Source organism: Scardinius erythrophthalmus, assembly GCF_964197995.2.
Source record: "Scardinius erythrophthalmus genome assembly, chromosome: 22".
NCBI classification, from domain to species: domain Eukaryota; kingdom Metazoa; phylum Chordata; class Actinopteri; order Cypriniformes; family Leuciscidae; genus Scardinius; species Scardinius erythrophthalmus.
This window is the reverse complement of record NC_138242.1, coordinates 8239630-8252946: the sequence shown is the minus strand read 5'-3', so window position 1 is coordinate 8252946 and position 13317 is coordinate 8239630. Positions and strand designations below refer to the sequence as shown.

General features: G+C 38.8%; 1 protein-coding gene across 1 annotated transcript in view; it reads left to right on the top strand.

Annotated features, from left to right (window-relative positions):
• Positions 1 to 13317, top strand: part of dpp6a (dipeptidyl-peptidase 6a) — a 202992-nt gene that overhangs the window by 185796 nt on the left and 3879 nt on the right. Inside the window, exons 18-25 of the mRNA XM_081352579.1 lie at positions 163 to 261; positions 365 to 434; positions 4357 to 4551; positions 4782 to 4836; positions 5817 to 5916; positions 8288 to 8346; positions 8423 to 8495; positions 8578 to 8651. Of these exons, the coding sequence (XP_081208705.1) occupies positions 163 to 261; positions 365 to 434; positions 4357 to 4551; positions 4782 to 4836; positions 5817 to 5916; positions 8288 to 8346; positions 8423 to 8495; positions 8578 to 8651 (725 nt within the window). The remainder of the gene's footprint in view (positions 1 to 162; positions 262 to 364; positions 435 to 4356; positions 4552 to 4781; positions 4837 to 5816; positions 5917 to 8287; positions 8347 to 8422; positions 8496 to 8577; positions 8652 to 13317) is intronic.

Here is a 13317-nt window from a genome sequence, read left to right as displayed (position 1 = left end):
ATATAAAGACATGGGTCATATGAGCGATGCAAAATACATTTTAGGATTTATGATTGAGGGCAAGATTGTGGAGTGTAAGAAGCATGAATATTTAGCTAAATAAAGAAAACCATAAAGTTTTTTTAATTATAAAATTATTATTATTATTTTTTTTCCCTGCAGAGGTGCGTGACATCGAGCTGAATCTGAGCTTGAATAGAACGGTGAACTCGCTGCAGATGCCGAGAGTGGAATACACGGAGATAAACATAGAGGATTACAGTATGTTAACCAAAACTGCTGGTGTTTAACTGCTCCAAAATTATTTAAGAGGGATATTAATATTATATAGATGCAGATGGATGTCTCTCTATGTCATACACAGGACTCAGCATGCAGATCCTGAAACCTGCAGGCTTCATTGAAACCTCACACTACCCACTTCTGCTCCTCATGTGAGTAAATGGCAATTTCATGCAACATTTTCTTTTTTGTTCTTTACAGGCCCTATGTCTTTCTACATAACAACACACACAACAACAAACAATGTGTGTCAGTGTCCCAACGGTTTCTCTGTACTCTCCTGAACTTCCATCATAGTAGAATCCCGCATGTTATTTTTCCCTCGAGTCCCACTTATAATGTTATTCAAGGTTTCTTGCACCTAAAACCTAATTTAGTTATTAAATTACCTATTTGCCTATTTTCAATTATGCCCAATTGGAGGGTTGGTTAAGAGAAATGGTGAGTCCACCAAATGTCAGCTCAAAATTCTTCCAACACACTTGTAAATGTTTTAATAAATATGAATAAATAAAGAAATAATTATTATTATAAAAAAATAAAAACAAAATTAAAATGTTTACAATATTTTTTTGTGGGAAATATTTTTTATAAAAAATATTTTATAATATGTTATTGTAACGGGTGGCTGTATAAAGTTGACAATGACAGGAGAATCTAACAGAAACACTTTATTTAACAATTCCAACTATCACAGAAAAACACTACTGTGTAAACTCAAACGAACAATGAACATAGGAAACTAAGAGTAATCCACAGAACTAAGAACAGGTGAGGAACTTATGAATAACCAGGGAAAAGAATGAAAACGAAACCAGAACAGCATTAGAACGTAACAGTTATGTTATGCATTTTACTGATTTAATTCAATATTTTATAAAAATATATGTATCTGCATCTGAATAGAACCAATACAATCAATAATGCTCAACCACTAGCATCAAAGGAATAACAACGTCATGCTAAGGTGTTGTATACCAAATAGGTGTCATTAATATGTAAATGGGGCAGTCAAGTGTTCATTATTAAGACAATTTCTACTCTCTTTCATTTTTTCAGCAATTAAGTTTAAATAAATGGTTCGGGGAAGAAGCTTTAAATCCTGAACTTTATAATTTGCCTGTTGTACAGTATGGTCTATTATATCACAGAGCAAATCCTATTTTCCATGATATGAGTCCTTTAAAGCGTGTGCTGCAGGTCATCCTATTAACACACAAACAGCAGTTCCTCTCCTGCACTGCGCTTTATGTCTCATCAAGAGTCAGAGTGTAACTCTGAAATGGACTTGAGTCGGTGCTATTAATCTTGTCTTTTCAGCCGTACACTTTCAGCCACTGTAATTACACCACAAATGAGTTCACCTGAAGCCCGCCTTCAATTAACCCACCCGCCGCACACATCATGCACAACGCGGTAGACAATCACCTGTGCTCTCTACAGAGACGCCAGTGCAGGGACTGTAGAGAGTGTGTTAGGACTATAGTGAATATAGTGACTGTGTCTCAAAACCCAGTGAGCTGTCTACCAACCTTTGTGAAAAACTGATTATTATACTTAAAAAGAAATAAGTGTGAAGTGAATGTTTTCTGACACTTAATTGCATATTAAATGCAATCGATTGAAAATTTGTTATAGTTTAAATATATATTAAATGTAATTAGCTGAACTTTAGAGTACTTTTTAAACACACTTAAGTAGGATTTAAGTACATATTTTTATGTAATTTCATAATTACATCTATTGTCATTGAAAATTGATTAAAGTGTATGCCATAGGGATGTACGAATCCCTCATGTCACGATTCAATACAGGTCGCAATTAACGAAAAGTCTGTTCTCGTTAGTCTCTATGGTTTCCAATCAGTTAAGTCTTGTCAGCTGTTCCTTGTTTAGTCTGATTGTGTATTTATACTCCCTGTTCTGTTCTATCCCTTGTCGGTTATTGTTTGTGTGCACGACATGTTACTCCCGAGTTTACTATTAAATGCCTTGTTTTTCTGAATATCCTTCGTCGTGCGCTTTCTTTAGCCCAGAAACGTTAAAGATTAACCGACCAATTTAAACAAAGATGAACTTGATGGACTCACCCACGCTGCAGCTTTTCCTCCGCCCGGAGAGCAGGCCCTATCTGGGTTACCTGGCCTGGATGATCCGGAATGGCGACCTCTCCCTCACAGCCAGCAAGCCCGAGGCGCCCACTGAGGTCGTTCCTGAACCATCCCCGGAGCGGACTACAACCTAATAGACCTGTGGTCCGCGGATCCTATTTTCACCCAGTTCCCCACCCTCACATCATTTTCTTCGCCGGTCCCGTTCGGAAGTCTTCCGTCCGCATCCCTGCCTGTCTTTCTAATCCTGTCTCCATCGCCGGTCACGACCAGCCCCCTGGATCCGTCGGCACTACTGGTGTCGTGTAGCTCCTCGGTTCTGCCACCGCCGCTCACTCCTAGCGGCTCATCCTGCCACCAGCTCGGCCTCGGTCCTCCGGACACAAACCTCCATCTCGACCTGTCAACCCTGTCGCCTTCACCTCGACCCAACACTCCTTCATCGCCTCCGTGGTCCGACTGCCCGGAAGCTCCGCTGGGCTCGATCGCCACTCCAGGTCGGCCTTCCCTGCACCCCTTCGGCACCCCTGGACTCCTCCCTTCCTCTGACCTCCCCGTCGGCCTCCCTCACCACATCGTCACCCTGGTCATCCGTCTCCACGTCACCGCCTCAGTCCCGCAGATCAGCGGCTCAGCTCCCGTCTTCCGGGTCTACGGTGTCGCCATGGTCCGTCGGCCACTCAGCTCCGTGGGATCCTCAGCCACCCATGGTTCCAACCGCCGTTGACCGGCTCCCAGGTGTCGTCCTGTCTGTCAGCTCAGACACCACCCTGGCTCCTCCCCCTGTCTGTGCCACCATGGTGTCCATGGCCAACATCCCCTGGTTCCAGGCTCCGCCCTTTTTTTTTTTTTTTTTTTTTTTTTTTTGTCATCACGGCGCATTACGCCTTTCCGAGGGGGGGGGCGTAATGTCACAATTATGTTCTGTCTTGTCTCCACCTGTTCTCGTTAGTCTATATGGTTTTTCAATCAGTTAAGTCTTGTCAGCTGTTCCTTGTTTAGTCTACTTATGTTTTTATACTCCCTGTTCTGTTCTATCCCTTGTCGGTTATTGTTTGTGTGAACGCCATGTTACTCCCGAGTTTACTATTAAATACCTTGTTTTTCTGAGTATCCTTCGTCGTGCGCTTTCTTCAGCCCAGAAACATTACAGTACTGTTGATTAAAATACTAAATTTGGTGTTACATTGTGGGTGTAAATGAATAGGCTTGGACTTGGTGCTGGTGACCCAATGCACAGGACAACGGTGACACCAGATAATATTCAAAAATATTCATGATTCTGAAGCTGAAAAGACAGATTTATTTTAGATGCACTCTGTCACTGACCACATATATTTAAAATAATGTTGGCCACTTTTGTACTGGTAACATAAGACATTTGGCATTACCAGGACCCACAAATGTTACACCAGTTTTCGGTGAACTATACACAATACACATTGTCACTATCCACAATACATATTGTTGCATTTTTGTATTGCGATATATTGTGACACGATATATTGTTACACCCCTAGTATGCCAAATGTACTGACAAGCATTTAGGGTAAACTCTTTATGGGAAACTAACGTAAAATATACATTACAGTAATTTCTACTGAAACGTGTACGTTGTGTATTTAAATATAGTTGTAATTGCACATTTGTAAGGATGATATTTTTAATATAAAATAAAATTGTACATAATAATATAAAATAAACAGTTCAAATTATAATCAAAGCAAGTAAATAACTCATCAAAGTAAGTGCACTTCAGTTTAATTATTTATTTATTTTTCAGTTTAATTATTTTCACTTGGAACATTCCAGAACGTAGATAGCATTGCCATAAATGTTTTCCTGATAGGCAGCTTACTAAATTGAAACAGCCAGTTTGATCAAGCACAAATTAAATGCTTCTTTTCTTAAGAAAACCTAAAAGGTTAGTCTTTTTTTCTCCTTGGTTTGCCCTTCTCTCTCAGAGATGGGACTCCAGGCAGTCAGTCGGTCTCAGAGCAGTTCCACATTGACTGGGCGTCAGTGCTGGTCAGCAGTTTTGGGGTGGTTGCAGTGCGCTTTGACGGTCGTGGAAGTGGCTTCCAGGGGACTAACTTACTCCATAAGGTGCAGCGCAGGCTGGGAATGTTCGAGGAGAAAGACCAGCTGGATGTCCTCAGGTAGTTGAGCAGCCATCTGCGCCCTACACACAGTGAACATCCATCAGTGCCAACACACAGCTGCACGAATGTACTGCATCTCCTTAACCGCGCGGCAGACCTTCAGTCATTTACATGTATACCATGGCCGGACTTCAAAACTCAGTGATATGATTGACACTGACTATTCAGTATGTGAGAAGGTCCTACAGTGGCAGACCGTTTAACATTTTGTCTTTTGTGTCTGGCAGTGTTATGATGCAGGAGCCGTACATTGACAAGACTAGAATTGGAGCTTTTGGGCAGGTAAATACATACTGCATTTTACTGTTATTATCTGTCCAGACAGACATTTACGCACATGCACACAGAAAGTACATTAAAGATCTGTTCCAAACCAAACACTGTCTCTTAAGGCAGCATTCTAACTGAAAGGGAATTGAATGGGCCTATTTACACTTGTCACAACGTGCTTTAACTGATCAGATAGCTGTCTGATTTGTTAAAACTGTCTCATTTACACTTGGCCACATGAATACCACAGATCTGGTGGGCCATATATGTGGCAATGTGTTTTGCAGTAGTGCTGTCATATCCGGCTACTGGTAGCCAGTATAACATGCTCTCACATGCTTATTTTGTTTATCATTTTGGGAGGAGTAAAATTCACATATGTGGCTTCAACAACTAGATGCATTTACTGTACACTTTTCCAGTTTCATTTGGAATGTGTCTCAAGCCACCTCCTCAAGTGGTTTAAGTGATTGGATTTAAAGCGTTTCACTGGGCATTTACACCTGGTCTTTTCACGATTGGATAGCATTTTGCTGCCCTGATTGACAGCTTAAAATATCTACATAGGCAGCTCACTAGGTTTTTGAACAGAGCTACATTGTCTGCGACCATTGAGGGTTAACTTAAAAGTGTGACTCATCCAACCGCAGTTGTGATGACGAGAGAGTCTACAGAGCCTGTCTGACTTTCAGCATGTCACATAAACTCTTCCTCTCTCACTAACTTCAGTCCTGAAGAAGAGCAGAACAAATTGGTTTCATGCAGTAAGAAGAACTTAATTGAGACCATCTACATTTCTGGCTACATCTTCGTTTTTTCCCATGCCTATTTCATTCCTCGAAAGATTGATTTTTTTCACAGGATTAATTAATGCATGTTCAAAGGCTGAATTTCTGCCTCACTTTAATGAGCACAGACAGTATCAGAAACTTCTGTAACTAGTAATGAAATTGCGATCTCAGAGCTCTTGAGTCGAGTGTCTTGTGTTTCAGGTATATGGAGGTTACATCACCAGCCTTCTGCTCAGCTCTGAGGACTCCATGCTCAAGTGTGCTGCAGTGCTCTCGCCCATCACAGACTTTGCGCTATATGGTAGGGGTTGTGTGTGTGTGTGTTTGCTTATATGACTCATGAGGACACAAATTTGTAAATGACATGGTTACATGGAATAATTACACTAGTATTACTGCATAAACATGGTTTATGAGGACATTTCCTGAGTCCTCGTAATTAAAATGGCTTAAAAAGCCTACTAAACAATGTTTTATTAAAAATGTGAAAATGCAGAAAGTTTTCTGTGATGGGTAGGTTTAGTGGTGGGGTTAGTGTAGAAGGATAGAATATAAAAACCATTACACCTATTGAATGTCCTCATAATGATAGGTGCACCAACGTGTGTGTGTGTGTGTGTGTGTGTGTGTGTGTGTGTGTGTGTGTGTGTGTGTGTGTGTGTGTGTGTGTGTGTGTGTGTGTGTGTCTTAAGACGGGTGCCCAATCATGTTCCTGGAAGACCACTTTCCTGCAGAGTTTAGCTTCAATGCACCTGTCTTGAAGTTTCGAGTGATGCTGAAGAACTCGATTAGCTGGTTTAGGTGTGTTTAATTACAGCTAGAGCTAAATGCTACGTTATCCGCCATGTTGTAATTACCGTAGTTTCCTGATGACAACACGTGACATTCTACTTGGAGCTGTTCACATCCTTGGACTGGCAACACCATCAACGCCTAAATGAATCTGCAGAGTCCTCAGAAAATACCCAGTTATACATAACATTAGGTAGCTGTTGATTCTAGCATTATACTAGCTAGGCCATAACTTGAACATTGGGGATTTATTTATGTATTGGTAATGGTCTTTTTATTTACTAAATTAAATAATTAGAAGATTTTAATGGATTTAAGCGAATGAGGAAAAAGAATGAAGAATAGTAAAAGAACATTTGTAAATAATATTTTTATTTTAAAATAGGTATTTGAATTAAAGTGAATGTGCATAATATGTTGAAAACACAAAATGGCAAAATGTTTCTTGTCTTGTCACATTCAGATTTATGTAATTCTGAACAGAATGTGGCGAGACAAGAAACAATTCAAAACTGTGAAATATGGCCACATAAAGCTTAGTATTTTGCATGACAGAATATTACTGTTGGTTGTTCAAGGCGAGACATTGTTTTTTCATGCATCTGTCAATTTTGGGATTTTTGGCTTTTCAAGTATTTTTTCAGACGAGTGGAAAGAAAACATCTAAAATACACTGTGAAGTGTATCTTTCATAGCACTTTATCTATTTGCGTCTGTAGATTTCAATTACAGTACATATCTTACAAGGCTGTTTTCTCAAAATGAGTTTTTTTCTCAAGCACTGAGTCACAAATCTCCACTTCAGTAGCACTAACATACACCAAACTTTACAGTTTTATTCCTATCTTTTTACTGAGGGGTTTGTTCAAATATAATTTGCCTGATTTTATACGTTTTATTCCTTATATATGCATTTGAAGGAGTTTCCCTTTCAGACGCAAAATTTATGGAAGGAGAGTATTTAAATGAATCGTGCAAGGTGATTTACTAAGGTGCTACTAAGGTAAATTTACTGGTATTTGCGCCATTATTTACCACCCCAAAAAAGCATGATGCTTTTAAAAGCCTGATGGATTTTATCTAAAGGTTTAATAAACTATTCCATTAAAAAGGGGTTTTCTGACAATTATGTCATATGTTAGCAGATGTTAATTGGTGGATTGCGTTGGTCATCAGTAGATCACGTGCAGAACTTTCCACTCCCATTCGCGCTTTTTTGGCGCTCATGCTAATTTGCCCTGTTAAGTCAGTCTGGTCCTTATTCATCCAATATAGATGTATGTGTGATATCAGGAGTGGGAAATATCATGAAAATGCTTGTCCCACCCATAGCTTCTTCTGATTGGTCTGTTGTTGTAAAACTGACATCGATGCACTGTGGTAAGAGATGCACTATTGATTGCACCTCTTGATGCAATATCTTGAAAATGATCCAAGATGCTGAAAAAAACATCGAGATGTGATGTAAGATATCACCAACAACCGAACCAACAATTAAAAAAAAAGTGCATGCTCATAAATGGAACGTCTCCTAAGGAGGATTGTCCAATTCATCATCCATTCCTGCAGCTCCCTGTCTGCGCGTGTCAGTGGATCCCATCAGTATTCTGAGAGCAGGGCCTGTAGGAGGACTGAAGCTCTCAAATAACTCTAGAGGAACAGAGGGATGAAAAATGGAGCATGTGTGTGTTCATCATAAACAATATCTCACATCTTACAGCGGCAACAGCAGAGGAATCGGCTCATAACTCACCAGGCGCATCAGCGTGTATTGTGAAATGGCTGTGCAGTGATTTTTATCAAAGGAAATGCTCGGAAATGAACTCTGCCAGTGACAAATGTCACCACTGACTGATACTGTTCTTATTTCCTTCTTTCAGCTTCAGCTTTCTCCGAGAGATATCTCGGCCCTCCCAAGCCAGATCGGAGAGCATACGAGGTACATTTCCTTAAGCTGGATTTTGTATTCCCCATTACTGACAACACTTATAGTGTGCTCTTTAATGTTTCCACAGATGGCCAACCTTGCATACAGAGCGTCCCAGTTCATCGATAAAAAGTTTTTAATCATTCATCCAACAGCAGATGGTGCAGTTTCTTTTCCACTTCTTCTATGTCTTTGTAAAGGATAGAATGCTGTCAACTGACACACATTTCATTTACCTTTTAGAAAAAGTTCATTTTCAACACACAGCCAAATTCATCTCCAGGCTAATCAGCGAGAGAGCAAATTACACTCTTCAGGTAAGAGTCATTGTGCAGATTTACTTAGTTTCTAAGTTCTTCCTTAATTTGGGATATAAAGTTTACACTGTGGCTAAAGCCACATTTAAACAGGCTGATGTATACATATATGGAATACAATTTCAGCTTGGGGTGTGTTGAAATGTTTAGACTTTTGCAACTAGACCGTATGCGACCACCCGACCAGATGAGGGCAGAGTAAAAATTCCCCACATTTTTTTTCATTATTCTCCAAACACTATTTCTGCTAAATGAGCACTGGTATGAATAATTAATGTCCAGAATAATTCTTTTATAATTAATAAGCCTTAGAAGACCTAGGATTTTCATTAATTTTCAACAGGATTTTCAAAATATTCTGGGAACACTTTAAAGGTTTCATCTGCAAATAATAGTTAACATGAACTAACAATGAACAATACTTCTACAGCATTTATTCATCTTAGTTAATGTTAATTTCAACATTTACTAAACATTTTTAAAATCCAAAGTTATATTTTTTAGCATGGACAAATAATAATAAACAATTAGATTTAACGAAGATCAATACATTCTTTAAAGATATATTGTTTGTTCACATTAGCTAAGTCTAGAGCTGCACTATTCTGAATAAATTGAGAATCACGATTTGTATGTTTCAAACCGAGATCACGATTCTTCTATGATTCTGAACAGACAACTAAACAAAAGAACATGTAATTTACTAGAGGTTCTGACAAAATGAGAATTGCTGCAGTCTATTTAAAGTGTTTCATTAATTTGAATAAATGATTCAATGACTCACTTTTAAATACTTTTTCATTACTGGATGAGTCAGTGTTTTTTGAATGAATGATTCAATAACAAATACATTTTTAACAGTCACTTCTCACCACCTACTGGTGTTTATTTGTTTATTTTTAAGGATCCCAATAGCTGAAAGTCTGTGCAATCAGCTAGTCTTCCTGGGGTCCATTCTAAAAAATTACATTACAACAACAACATTTCGATCTTCACAGTTAACACATATACACATTTCATATATATATATATATATATATATATATATATATAATATATATACATACATACATGCATACATACACAAACACACACTCATACATACATACAATCTAATTTCGATTCATAAGACGAAACATAAATACAATTTGATTTACAATTACCTTAATCAAAACATATAAGAACCTACATCAACACATAACACCTTAGACTTCTTTTAAATGACAGCTTATTACAAAGCTGACGAATTTCAATGGGAATGCTATTCCAGATGACAATAGCTCTATACAGGACGGTTTTCTTCATAAAATTAGTTTTTGGATAGGGGGTCGTTATATGACCGTTATTTGCCTTTATGGTGTTATGATTGTGCACAGAGTTACAATACACTATTTGATTAAACAGAGAAATAGGCATTTTCATTGTCAATGTTTTATATATCATAGTGCTTAAAGTAACTGTTATTCTTTGGTTTAAAGTGAGCCATGAAAGAGTAGAATGCATCTGATCTCTACTTGTTTTAAAAAACAACGTGCTGCTTTATTTTGCGCAACCTGAAGTCCTTTTTAGATGAGGAGGACCACACCTCAGTGCAGTATGACAAGTGACATAATATTAATGACTCTGTTACTATTTTTAAAGTTTCCTGATTCACATAATGATGACATTTTTTAGTTAATGCAATGCTGCATCCCATTCTGTTAACAATAGTATTTATGTGTTCTGTCCAAGAAAGACTACTATCAATAACCAAACCCAACAGTTTAGCCTTTTCTACTCGTGGTATTCTTTACCTGGCTATATGTAACTTTGATTCCGATCCAAGCATCAATTTTTGTTTTGATCCAAATGATCATACTTTTAGTTTTGGATATATTTAAGACTAATTTGTTTCCACTAACCCACTTATACAACGATTAACGATGTAATCCATACAGTCATTATTTGAAGCGCCATGTTACTTTCTAAATGTGATTTACTGTATTTTGATCGCTTCCACAGACATCACTGTTTATGTCCGAACTAATAACTTTTATCCCAGTTCTTCTGTGATAATATGAATATTTGTAACACAGAAATAATGATACTGTGTGGCTGAAAGTTTTGTGAATCGTTTTCATTCTTGACATCTTCTCTCTCTAAGGTTTAATAGACAATGGCGAATCGTTGTCGTTTAGGAATGGGATTACGTGGGTGTTTGAATCGAGATCGCGATCTTTTAACGATTAATGAAGCAGCTCTAGCCAATGCATTAACTAATGTTAACAAATAGGGATGCAACGGTACACGGTAAAATCCCTGACCGTTCGGTCAGCCCTGCACGGGACAATCTACCCTCGTGTCCCGCGGTACTTCGGTTTTGCCATTGAGTTCGCGCTGATCCTTTTAGTTTTTACTTTAGGCGCCGTTCACATATCGCTCCTAAAAACGCGTAGAAAACGCTAGGCGCGCCGCGTTCTCCTTTTTCCAAAGCGCTAGGGCTGTTGCGCTCCGGAGGCGTCTGTCGTTGTTAAAGCAACCATCAGCTGCGCTCTGGTTGGTTCTTGTCACGTGACCTACGGTGCGCTTGCGGCATTCTGAAAAGTTGAGAATTTTCTCCACTGCTGGGGACATCGTTAGTGCCAACCGGTCTCGCCTTGCACCAGACAGTGTTGATAGACTCATCTTTTTGCACAAGAATCTCTCAATAATGGATGAGTAAATAACATTGCACTTTGTATCCTGAATGGAGTATTTTTTTATTATATTATTTTGCTCTGCTTTTTTTATTCAAAGCACAAGCTAATTTTTGTTTGTTAAAGGTAAAAGTGCACTTTTTCTTTCACATTGATCACTTCATATACCAGTTTTCAAGGTTTGGAATTGGGATCCACTTGAATATTTTGAAGTGTGTTTGTTTACATTTTGTATTTCATATAAGTGATAGTTGAAGAGGTTGTATTACTTAGTGTTGTTCAGTACAGACTAGAGTGTTAATTTATTCCATACATTGATGTTCTTCCTACTGTGACATTCTGTTTATGCTCATAAGAAAAATAAAACATATTTTTGGGATGAAATAGCAGTCTCTTTCTGCACAAAACATGTACCGAAACCGAACCGAGACCGTGGCCCAAAAACCGAGGTACGGACCGTACCGTGGGCTATCTGTACCGTTGCACCCCTATTAACAAATGAGACCGTATTGTAGAGTTACCAATATGCTTCTAGCTCAATTTTAAATTAACCAAATCTGCCAGCTCAGAGAGAAAAGCCACAAAAAAAGAAAAAAGTATATGAAAAGACAAGTTTGTCATCCGATAAAGCACTGTGAATGATGTAATAAAAAAATTATAATTACAGAAGTATAAAAAATATAATTATATATAATTAAAAAAGTATAAAAAAATCAATATACTTACAAATCGTCAGTCAGTCAATCAAATCTAATCACTCACAGTGCTTTATGGGAGTTTGTGGCTCAGCGACTTCTGTAATTGGTGGATTTCTAATCAAGATTATGGGTATTGCAGTTCTTCACTAGCCTGGCAAGCCAGACCTACATCAAGATGTTAGGTCTGGCAACTCACCATAGACACGGCTCAATCCGAGGGGCGGGATAAATGGCTGTCTTTCAAATTCCTTCTGCACGCAATAGGACAGCGCTTCAACCAACCAGAGCGTTTTCCCAACAGCGGAGCTAACGTTAGTTGATAGATTCAACTTTTGAATCTGGCCGGCAAAACTACGAACACATCTTCCTTTTTTAAGAATGACTTAAGTGCCGTTCTTTGCTCTTTTCTTAAAGAAAAATGTAACTCCAAGTCCTCCAGAGTCGCGGCCAAAGCCGATTCGAAAGACTGTTCTCCAGCAGCAGCCACCATTCTTTGTTTTCAAGTAACGTTAGCAGGGAACCGTCGCAACTCTGTCGTCATTATGTTAAGCCCGCCCCGTCTACTCTATACACGATGTGATTGGCCTGACCCAATTTAGTTTTTTACAGCGCCGAAAGTCAACGGAGAGTTGCTAGACTACCCTGGCTGCAAAATAAATTTTGCTGCTGCTAGGGTGCGTGTAGATTTCTAGGTTAGTTCCTACAATGAATTTGAAAACAAGCTTGTGGTTTGTTCAGAAGCTTATCATAACATAACATCCTCATAGCCGATGACAGGTTTGTCATGAAAAATGTATACACTATTTTTCAAATTCAGTTTTTCTGGTAAATGAATGATGTTTTCACTTGTCCACCCTGCATCATCTGTGGCGATGTTCACCAAAGGTGTGTGAGCTCTGTGGTGACTGGACACTGAGCCCTGTGATCATCCAGCACTGCTGCCAGCAGAAGGATTAGACGCGCTCGATGCATGCAGCTCATTTAAACAGATTATACAGGCCTCTCTCATGAGCCACGCGCTAACATGCTGAATAATCCCATTATATTCCCACACTAGGAGATTTCCTCTTTGCTTTCTGCTCCCTAATAGATTTGCTATTAATTGCTGGCTGGTGATTGACTGTGGAATTAATTAGGGCAGATATTCATCAGAACATTTGTGGTCGTCACTGTGTCAAGCTGTTCTTCTCAATTTATGATCTATTAGGTATAGAGTCAGGGCTGCCACACACACTCACACACACAATAAAGTATCAACGCAGTGGACGTTTTTGGACGTTGCTCAGTTGTTTT